At 41.7% G+C, this 11,592-nt stretch overlaps 1 protein-coding gene across 1 annotated transcript in view; it reads right to left on the bottom strand.

The window, feature by feature from the left end:
* vldlr (very low density lipoprotein receptor) overlaps positions 1–11,592 on the bottom strand; it is an 83,437-nt gene that overhangs the window by 34,434 nt on the left and 37,411 nt on the right. The window contains exons 6-13 of the mRNA XM_042220599.1: positions 9,797–9,959; positions 7,399–7,521; positions 6,031–6,153; positions 3,872–3,991; positions 2,844–2,969; positions 920–1,091; positions 278–502; positions 1–186 (exon numbers count right to left, since the gene is read on the bottom strand). Coding sequence (XP_042076533.1) covers positions 1–186; positions 278–502; positions 920–1,091; positions 2,844–2,969; positions 3,872–3,991; positions 6,031–6,153; positions 7,399–7,521; positions 9,797–9,959 — 1,238 coding nt within the window. The remainder of the gene's footprint in view (positions 187–277; positions 503–919; positions 1,092–2,843; positions 2,970–3,871; positions 3,992–6,030; positions 6,154–7,398; positions 7,522–9,796; positions 9,960–11,592) is intronic.

Raw genomic sequence — 11,592 nt, 5'->3', positions numbered from 1 at the left:
TTTAAATGACCTGTAGACACCCCAGACTTAAAGAAAAACGTGCAGTGACTTGTTGGTTTGTTCCTACCCAGTGTGATTCCATTAGGCCACTGGATGTCTGTCGCCACCAAAACCTGTCTGTCCACTCCGTTCATACCAGATTTCTCTATCTTGGCTGGCTCTCCCCAGTCAGACCAGTACAGAAACCTGTAGGACCGACACAATCATAAGTAAAAGCAGACCATCAGCGGGAGATCACAAGGGTTTCATCCAACACCAAAATGAGCCGTCCACTTACCCAGACAGCGGATCCACAGCAATATCGGCCGGTTCTTTGAGACCCCTGTTGAACAGAACTTTCTGCTTGGTACCATTGAAACTGGCCACAGAGATGGTTTTGGTTGAGAGATCAGACCAGTACAAGTTCTTGTAGATCCAGTCCACAGCGATTCCCACTGGAGTCTGCACGTTGTCAATGACTTTCTTATGGGTGCCAATGTCTACACGCTTGTCCAGAAGAGTGCTGAGTGGAGAAGAGTTCAGCATCGGACAGATGCATAGAGAATTTATACATGTATACAGTTTTTCAAATGCTGCTAGGACTCCCAGTATATTATCCCTTCAGTCTGAGACCTCTATATCACATAAAATTCAAAACTATTGCAGGCAGCTCAGTAAAATAGAACCTTTCATTCTACACATTTAGATTTTTTTTGATGAAAATATCAAGCAGCTGAATTGCAACACGGCCACGAGGAGAAAAACTTACTGCTTTAACAGACCAGAGGAAAAATTTTAAGTTTACCTTACAAATAAAATCCATTTACCCTGTGAAGTTACAACTACATTGTGCTGCACTGTCAATGCCTCCCATAGTCCTACAACAATACTCTATTGCCCGTTTGCCTGCGTAATTCCCTCTAATCACCTACTACCCTACCTGTAGATCGCCTTCTGGCCCAGGTCAGCCCAGAAAATGGTCTGCTGGTCAAAGTCTGCATCCAGAGCCACTGCGTTTCTCTGCTGCTCCACAATCTGAGTGTACTCCTTCCTCTCCAGGCCCAGACGACGGATATCACGGCGGTTGGTGAAGATCAGGCATGGCTCCTTACCTGAGGACAGGAAAGGGGTTATTGAATGACGACAATCTTTCCAAAGTATTTTATGCCTTCCATTTATTGTTTAGGACAAATTATTGGTCACAGTTCTTAAAACTATTTTAAGAATTGGGATTATTGTGTGCTTAAAGTAGGAGCTTGTTTTCACCCATTGTTTTCTATTCATCAGTAAAGTAGTGGAAGGGAACAGGCGTCATCTTTGTCAACAAGCTGAACAATTAAGTTTTTTTTTTTTTACTGCAGAAACACATAAGACCTACAATGGATGACACCTGCAGCCAGATAACACCAGACCCCGTGTTGTCAAATACACAGTAGTACATCTCAGATTGTACATAACTCCTTCTTGCACCCCCCCGAAAAAACGACTTACAAATGAAAATGTTCAGCCGTGGTATTGTTGTGATCCTAAGCCTGCTTTGAAAATATACACCTTAAAAATCAATTCACCACCCAGCTCTAGTGCCAACCCATCATTTTCCCCATTAGTCCACAGAATTGTCATTCTGCTGGATTTTTTCCATAGCTGAAAGCTGCATTAAAACCACAGTGCTTACAGTTAATTAGCTTCACCCATTTAATACTAATGCAATCCAACAAGAGCCCTGTGTTAAAACGCTGCTTTCCACTCTGAAAGCCTTTCAGAAAAGAGAAACAGACCATTTCAACTTGTGGACCTTCATATGCTGTAAACATCCCTCCTCCTGACATTAAAGTGTTTTGTTTTTTTTTTTAGCAGCGAACAAGCCTAAAAGTTTAATACTGATTTGACATACAAAGGCACTATCATCACTTTGCATCTGCAAATTATGGACCATTTTGAGTCAATGGCGTGAACTTGCTGCGCTTCGGAGTGAGAGCCCACAGTATAGTGGTTGAACTCTATCACTTAGTTCTTTTGGGCTGCAAACTATATTACTGTTGGCAATAAAGGAGCTGGAGAATCCGAGTGAACTCCCCCCCCAAAAGAATAAATAGATCTGTGGGTGTGTTTTCAGCACTCTTACCTCGATGTATCTGAAGCAGTTAGTCAACTAAAGCCTCAAAGCTGCTGGTTATAAGCAATGACAAACCAAATGCAACGCCTACAATTTTCTCCCACACAGAGTCTTCAGACACTGAGTGTGAATCACTAGATGTTTTTCTGTCTGGCAGCAAATCATACGCACACCAAAGGTCATAACCCTGATCAGACATGAAGCTGCCAGTTCAGTCACATCAGCAATCTGTAAGGGTTCAGTGTCATCTAAAGCCACTGCAGCTCAGACACACTGGATGCAGCCGTTTGTGAAAAGTAGAAGTGAGGCTCAATTTTAGATCACGATGGACAAATCCAAGTTTTTGGGTCTGTACTGGACAGACGTCTCCATATATGAACAGTTACACATGTGAGCATCAAAGTGACTCCACTGCCCCCCCAGTACATGAATATATCCTGAAATGTCTTTTCTGCCATGAAGATGATATTTCACCATAATCTTTCAAAAGAGCCCAAGTTTGCATTGCTCAGGACTATTCCTGCAGGATCTGAGGGGTCAGCTCAGACTCTTGCTACTTATCAGGAGACGAGACCCATTTCCACAATACTTTACAAGACACCAAATTTTTTGTTTAGCTCGAGGGATGCAAAACACCGTATTATCCAGAGATCGGGACCCAGACAGTGGCAGAGCCAACAATATAGACAAAAATATGATCAAAATGTTGAGGTGAAATTTTAATAAGTTCACCCAGCTGCTAACTCACCAACAGCCTTGCAGACGCCGGTGGTCGGATCCATCTGATAGCCGTTGTGGCATTCACACTTGTACCCTCCCTTCAGGTTGATGCAGATCTGACTGCAAATGCCAGGATTCATGCACTCATCGATATCTGCAGAAGAGTAGCAGAAAGGCGAATCATGAGGCGTGTGTGAAGAAAGAACAGCTGTATGTGGCATGTTTCATCTATCAAATCTGCTAAATGCCTCAGTTTGAATAATCAAATCTTTCTTTGGGGGCTCAACAGCTGTATAGTCCGTGTGTATTGATGAAAATTTATCTTGCTTTTCAAAAATAGGATGTTCCTGGGATTCCTACTGCATGAGAGTGTAAAGTGATTTGAGCCTCGAATACACAAAATGCAAATTAAAACTTGCTTTAATTGCCGCTGATGTTTTGCCAAAACACTCGACGAGCTGCTCTCATCAGAATTAGATGTAAATTTATCAAACGTTTTCCAGAGTTTAGTGATCATTCTACATCCTGGAGTAGATTAAACGCTTCTGTGGAACCAGTGGGGTTCATACAGATGGGATGATACACGTTTACCAAATATCCAAAGCAGGGTTTGAGGCCAAGATTGGCTCAATAACAGAACTGTGACGGATCAGTGCCTCCTAAACGTAACCAAGAGGATTTCTGCTTTTAGGAAAACAGATTACGACACGCCCAATCACATTACACGCCAAACCCTTCAGAGGCCAGAAGTGCATAACACCACCAGCCCATCTGACCCATGTGATTAGATATTTGAGGGCAAGCATAATTAAATATTCCTTAAGTCTTAAAGGTTTTAGATTGAATTCAGTGTATTAAAGTTGTTTGGTTTTTGGATGGATGCCTATACTTGTGTACATTCAGACAGTCTCACACTTTTGAACCCTTTTAGAAAAATGCATTCATCCTGTGTTGAGTAAGAGTTTCCCAACGCTAAATACTGCAGTGCTGTCAAAACTGATTTAAAAATTTCTTTTAGCATTTTTCACCAAGCTGTGTAATGCAGAGATCGCATACCTCCGCAGGTCTTGTGGTCTATAAGCTGGAGCCCAGGCGTGCAGTCACACTCGTAGCCAATCACCATGTCTTTACAGATGTGCGAGCAGCCACCGTTGTTCAGGAGACACTCGTTAAAATCTGGAACACAGGAAACAGCTCTGTAGTTGTGTCCAATTAGATCTAAAAGGTTACGATAAGGTGGTTTGGGAGAAGTCTGAGTCGAAGCTAAGCGAGGATTGTATTCACTGAAAGATCTTCAAACCACAAGAGGTTTGAATATCATGAATTGGCATTTGTTAGTAGACTCAGAGGGTGGAACACAATATGGAAAAGCCCCATAACTTAAGAAAAACAACATTTAAAACCAAAAAGGCTAAAACGTGCATCAGTAACCTGTGTGGACGTGAAGCAATGTACTGTGTAAGGTAGCCAGAAGATAAGCAACCAATTGGAAAACCAGAGTGATGACGAGCGACTGTTCAGACATTCCCAATTTTTAATATTTTGCTTCCAAGGAGAGACACTAGTTATTCTCAAAGCTTTTAAATGTCTTTTAAAGGTTCTTTGGACACCAACTGCTTTTTTACTCATTTTTCAGAGCAATGTTTGTTAAGACACTTATTTGCCTGTAGTATGTAGTGGTAACTAAAAGGCACGAACCAGTGTTGTGTTGAGGTCTTTGGAGCATCAGTGCCATAATGAAAGCTGGGTAAACAGGTGTGGCCTAATTTCTTTTAAAACTGCTTTAAAACAAAACTGCAATTTCATCCTGTTGTATTAAAGGAATCTGGCTTTCTGAAGTTGTCCTCTTGTTCTTTATACATCAAGCATGTGTATGAAACAGGCAGCAACAAGAACCAACAACTGCTATCCTTGTCAGGATTAACCTCCTTTAACATGCACTTGGCTGACCATCATTTACATCAGCACAAAGTCAAAGGCTGTACTTACAGCACAAAGACCATGTTTGTAATTAGTGCGCTTGTTGAAATCTTAAAATGCACAACTATAATTATTATGAGAATAAACCCAACAGCAGGGAGAGACTATCTCCCAGAACCCTGCAATCACAACAGTAAGCACATGTTCTGGGTGGTCAGAGCAAATCTCTAAAAACCTCCCGAAGCTGAAATAGAAGAAAAATGAACCAAATGCATGACAAACTGAAGAAAATCCCTCAGCATGGCATCAGCTTAGAAGCTGGCGTAAACTTCAGATCATGGTGCTTTAGTTTGTCTGTGGGCAGAGAGCGTCAGTACAGAGATGGCTGAAATTCACCATCATTAAGAACATACAGTGTGATTTATTAAGGTGTAAGGCTTAATAAATCAACACTGTATGTTCTTAATGATGGTGAATTTCAGCCATCTCTGTACTGACGCTCTCTGCCCACAGACAGTGTGATTTATTAAGGTGTAAGGCTTAATGAGCCACAGGCCAACATCCTTTCACGTGCTCAAGCTACAGCTGTTATTATTTCTGGGGGGTGGGGTGGTGGTGGTTAGGATGTCACCATTGCTTTTCATTTCAGCACTCTGAACACTTGTTTGGCCACCAAGGATAAGTTTTATGTACCCCAATATGCATTTTGACAATGTACACTAGTTCTGTACAACAATCTGTAACATTCTTACATAAATAGTCATGAATTGTCATGCAAATTTGTCAAGGTTACTTCATGAGTGATTGTAGATTTCTTTTTATATCATTTCCAGATCTTTTCATTTGTTTGAGCTGCAGCTGAATTCATACATTTAGTATTCCGATTGTGGAAAGCCTGATAGTCACTTTTGGTTGAGTTGTTTGATCCATGAAAGAGAATTATTTAGACCTGAACTGTAGGACTCATGAAAGATTCATGGACTGATTTACGTAAAAAAAAAAAAAATCTCCACATATTATCAGCATAAATCCATGTGTAGCACAGAGGAAGGAATGTCATTGCCTGAAATAAACTCTCCCGGATACTTTCAGGCCCGCGGGAAAAGACATCTGAATTAGCTGAAAAGCAAATCTCCTGAACACGTTTCATCTTTTCATTGCAGTGAAGCATCAATGTCAAAATCAGAAAAGGAGCAAGTCTGTGACCTAAGAGGGGCATGACCCAGAGTTGAAAAATCAGTCATGGATGAATTCAGTTACATTTTTTAATTAAAAAAATAAAAATGAACACTTACTGCATTCCTTGATCGGTTCATCGCTCCAGTCGGGACAGTCTCTGACCTTGTTGCACACTTTGCTCATCTCTATGCACTCCCCGCTGCGACACTTGAACTTCTCTGGACCATTACACTGAGTCACTGCAGGGAGGAGGAAGGAGTAGGAGGAAGAAGAATAACCTCATTCAACATTTGGATGTTTGAGTCAGAATTAAAACATGAAAGCAGGGAGTTCAGGCTAGTTGTGGTTGTGCGATGATGTAGGGGATGGGCACACTCTGGGCTCCTTAGTACCAACTGAGCGTGGCTTAAACATCACAGGCTGCGTGTGTATCGCTACTCCATCCCTTTATGTCTACAATGAACTCATCAGATGGCTGCTTCCAACAGGACAATGCACCATGTCAAAGCTCAAACTGGTTTTTGAACATGAAAATTTGTGACACTGTTTGAGTAAAGTGAACTAAACGGCTTCTAGCATCACCAGACCTCAAACCAGAAGAGCACCTTTGGGATGTGGTTAAAGACCTCAACTGTTTGATGCCATCATGTTAACATGAAACAAAATCTCAGTAAAACCTAAAATCCATACAATTAAATATCAAAGGCAGTTCTAAAGGCAAAAGGAGGCAAATACAACTATGGAAGGTTGTACTTAAACTGCTTTAGGGCTTGTTGTAGGCCCTCAGTCTATCCTGTGTGAAAATTAGCTCCTCCCCCTTTAAGCCAAATTTCTTCTCATTATCTGCCCCTAAACATCCTGGAAAAGCACATGTGGGCAGAGCTTCTAAACTCAAAGCCAAAGGTGTGTGCCTGACCCATTTTACAGGACATCTGCTCTCAGACACGCGTCTCACAGGGATTATATGCACTAACCTCATGGTTTAAAACTAGACTTGTTTAAAATAAGCATTCAGCGCTTTAAAAAGCTGAAGTTGCTTAATATTCATTAATTTTTCCATCTGTCAGAGTAAATATTACATAACAAATGTAATCACAAGTTTCTAAAACTACACTGGAGCAAAATCAGCAAAAGATAATTGGTTTGTTTGTTTTTTCACTGAATATACATCTTCTAGATTAGGACACAAAAATGAAACTGCCACAAATCTGGAGAGTGACAGCTTTCCTTTGAAGAAACAAGGAGCACCACCTGAGGTTGACTGTTACAAAAAACCCTGAAAAATGTCAACATTTGCATGTCCAGAGCAGCTTTAAAATTAAACACTGTTGGTACCTCAGGTGAGCCTCAAGATGTAGAAATGGAAACTTGCATGTTGTAGAAGAATTCCCCCACAAAATAAAAAAAAAAAACAAAAAACCACATCCTGATAATGCACTCAGGTGATAAGTTTGTGAACATTCACACCAACACACAACACTTACTGTTTCTACAGTTTGCTTCGTCTGATCCATCTGCACAGTCTCTGAGGCCATTACACTGTCTGCTGCCCAGGATGCAGTTTCCATCGTCACATTTGAACTGATCCGACCCACAGGTGCGAACAGCTGCCAAGGACAAACATGAGTTGCACATGTGCTGACATGGGCTACTCTTTAAACACTAAACATTTGTGAATATTCAGTGAACCATTCAAAATCCATTCATCAGTGCAGAATAACTAAAATACCCAAGTTTGAGTTCAGCCAATTTGTGATAGCTGTTCACTCAGAGGAGTGAAAAGAAAAACATCACTAGATAATTATGTTTGTATTCATGAGCACCATATTAAAATTCAGCCACGAAAGCTCTTGTAAGTAAAAAACAAAGCCAATTAAAAATGTGCAGATGACTGACATCTTGTTTTGTTTTTTGACTGAATCCTAATCACAGCATGGATTAAAGTGGAGAGCATCGACTGATAGGCAACGAACAGATTATCAGGTAATTAATGGAAGAAACGTAGGAGCGTAGCACCCACAGCTGGAGGGTTTGTTTTATTAAACCTCTTTAACACTGAAATAATTTAAGCCAGTTTATACCAAACATTTTCCTTTGATACAGATGAAATGAAAACAAGTGAAAGCCAAGTTTTCTACAGAAGCAATACTGCTAATCTGTTCTGTAGAAATTGATACTCAGCACTTGTTAGAACAGCTGTTTGATGCTATATCCAAGTGTGCATCCACTTTCTGCCATTTATCTGCGTTTGGCTAACAGAGGGCAGCGATCTGAGCAGAGATTACCAGACCTGGGCGCTGGACTTCCTCACTGGCAGAACTCAGGTGGCGAGGGTGGGTAGATGGGCTAACAGCATCACCATCAACACAGGAGCACCACAGGGATGTGTCCTCTCGCCACTGCTCTACTCCCTCTACACTACAGACTGTGTGGCCACCCACGGCTCCAACACTATTGTGAAGTTTGCTGATGACACAGTGGTGTTGGGTGCCATCTCCAACAATGAGGTGGCCTACATGGACGAAGTGAAAAATCTGGCATCATGGTGCCAGGACAACCATCTCCAGCTGAATGTTGGCAAGACCAAGGAGCTGCTGGTGGACTTCAGAAGTAGTCAGCACAGAGACTACAAGCCCATTATCATCAATGGAGCTCCAGTGGAGAGGGTGCAGTCCTTCAAGTATTCCACATCTCCTCAGAACATGGTCTGCCCACATTCAGGTCCAGACCAAAAAGGCTAGGCAGTGCCTGAACCATCTACGACAACTGAGGAAGTTCAGGGTCTCTCCAGAGATCCTCAGGATTTTCTATACAGGCGCTGTGGAGAGCATCCTCACACAGAACATGACATCGTGGTTCGGGAACAGCTGTGTGAAGGACCAAAAAGCTCTTCAGAGAGTGATCCGTACAGCAGAACGCTGCTGCAGGATTGCTCTCCCCCCGCTTCAGGACACCTACACCAGGAGATGCCGGACTAGAGCAGCGCAGATACAGAGGGACCCGTCCCATCCTGGCAACAAAGTGTTCCAACTTCTGCAATCTGGTAGAAGGTTCCACATCTTCCGGGCAAGGACAGAGAGACTCAAGAGGAGTTTCTATCCCCAAACCATCCGGGCCCTGACACACTAACTCATGCTCCCTCTCACATCATCCATAAGTGACTGAGAGGACTTTTTTAGACACTAAACCACTAAACAATGTACATTTCAAATTCCTTTAATTTTAAATATGTTCATATTGTCTCTTCTTATTTAATTCACTTAATGTACAGAATTCACCTGCTTGCGACATACAATGCTACTACTGCACATTCACCTAATGTATATAATATTCTTCCTCTCACCCCCCTTTTGCACAAGTCGAGGAGCGTGTCAGGTTACATTTCACTGTGTTATATACACACTTGTATAACTATGCATGTGATGAATAAAGAACCTTGAACCTCCCCTCAGAGGACTACAAAGGAATTCCCAAGCCAGCCGAGAGACACTCTCTCCAATGTGTCCTGGGGTCTGTCTCAGGACTGTTTCCCCTGTAAGACATGCCCAAAGCTACTCAACTAGGAGGTATCCAGCAGGCATCCTAGTAAGATGTCAAGCACCTGAACTGCCTCCTTTCAATGTGGAGGAGTAGTGGCTCTATGCCAAGTGCCACCAAAATAGTGGGTGATAATCGTTGTGTGACCATTTCACTTTATGTGCAAACAGAAGCTCCACCCGCTGGCTGTTGGGAAAAGCTACCCATCAGAACAACACTAGATCAAATGGAGCTGGAAAGGAGCCCAAACTGCTTGTTTCAGATAGAGGATAAACTACAGCTTACTGTCCAGTATCAGCTAAAGATTATTTGGGATTGTGAATCACGCAAAGCTTGTGTACATACGACAGTTCGCTTCGTCACTGCCGTCCTTGCAGTCAGAGTCTCCGTCACACCTCCACTTCTTGTGAATGCACTCTCCTGAGCGACACTGCATCTCGCTGGGCGAGCACTTGGCTGGGGGTGTTGGGTGCCGACCACAGCGGGATGGAGACTCATCTGATTGGTCCTGTTAGGACACAAGGTGACTTTTAGGGCACTGCAAGAGCTGATACTCATTTACTTTACAGAGAAACTGACATGATCATATTATAGGACCTCCTGATTGGTTAAATGGTGTTAAAGTGTTTTGCGATGTTTATTTCAGCAAATATTCAGTTTGCAAAATTTTCTATGTGCAGTTTTCTTGCCTCTTCTAGCAATTTTCTGGAAGGGAGCCTGCCATAAGTAAAAGTAAATACCAGTTACAATGGAAAACAGGTTATAATAAAGTGTTTGATCTTACGCAACCATCAGATTAAAGACTGCCAGCAGGAGCAAAAAGCAAACATGTACAGTCTAAAAAGGACATTTGTCTTCTTGGTCAGTGCTAGTTATCAAAAAACACACTACACAATTTAAATGACTGTTTAAAAAAAAAAAACAAAAAAAAAAACAACAACCCAAACAAACCACAAATTCAAACCGCTTCTATTTGACGTGGTCTTTGGAAGGGTTTGGAAGACTTGTCTGTTGAATTGTGTTGAGTTTAAAGTTAAGCACAGCCATGTCATGAGAATAAAAGCACTTCAAATTTTATTTGAAACGAGTGCCTTGGAGTTCTTTGATTTAGCATATATAATTTAGTCAGTTTTACACTTTCAATCTGAAGCTTTCATTAAGAATTGAAGCTTTTGAATAAATCCCCTGGAAATGCACAGTGCTGACCAAAATTACATGTAAATTATATAACGAAAAGCTGAAATTTAATGGTTCCAGCTTTTTAAATGTGCAACTCTGCAATACTTTTACATAATTTAAAGGTCTGAGGTGTTGGTTGAACAAAGCATCATTGTAGTGGTGTCAGACTCCGCTCTGACTGTCTTGGACTTTTGAAAGCTACAGAGACCACCCGTGGAAACCATTCATCCTTTCAGTTGGGCAAAAATCATAATTCAGGAGGTTTTTGGGGACTTGAGACTGCTTGTTAGAGAAAAAAAACAAAAAAACAAACAAAAGTTAATAGTCTAACAGCCGTTGTGCCACCTCAGTTGCCTGACAGAAACTCCCAATTTGCACAGCAGTACAGCAACATTAAGTCCCTCCAGCTGATCCAAGCAGACAGAAAAGATTTGCCAAGCCAGGTGTAACAACACTGTTTGCCACACACGAGCAACTCATGTTGACAATATTTTATTTTTAAAATGATGCCGACTGACAAAGCCTCCATAAAGTAATTTCACTGAGGCATCCTGGAGTATCAACAGCTGTGGGTGATGGAGCTGAGGGTGAAGGTTTCTTTACATTATTCCAGTAGATAGGAACAATCTGAAGGCACAGACTGCCTCCCTTCACCATTCATAAATACAACAGGTCTGAACTCTAGTTAATTTTGCAGAGAAGCAACATTGAGTGCATCATCCTAAAGTTTTGTTGGCAAACTCCCAACTCAAAATTGTGTCTAACTTAAAGCTAGTAAACCTGGCAGGGAGAACTGATGGCTCAGACTCAGTTCACCTATCAGGCAAGCCGGCTGGCCAGCCATTTGCTTGTCTAGGCTACTGATGATGTTCGTGGCAATGACAGGTGTGTTTTTTTTTTTAAAAACAAAAAACATTCTCTGGCCATCAGCAGCTTATTTCATATTAAAGTGTGAAATTGAG

Source organism: Haplochromis burtoni, unplaced genomic scaffold (genome assembly GCF_018398535.1).
Source record: "Haplochromis burtoni strain Fernald_Lab_line unplaced genomic scaffold, NCSU_Asbu1 Contig_51, whole genome shotgun sequence".
In the NCBI taxonomy this organism is placed as follows: Eukaryota; Metazoa; Chordata; class Actinopteri; order Cichliformes; family Cichlidae; genus Haplochromis; species Haplochromis burtoni.
The sequence above is the reverse complement of the archived record's forward strand: the minus strand, read 5'-3'. Positions and strand labels throughout refer to the sequence as shown.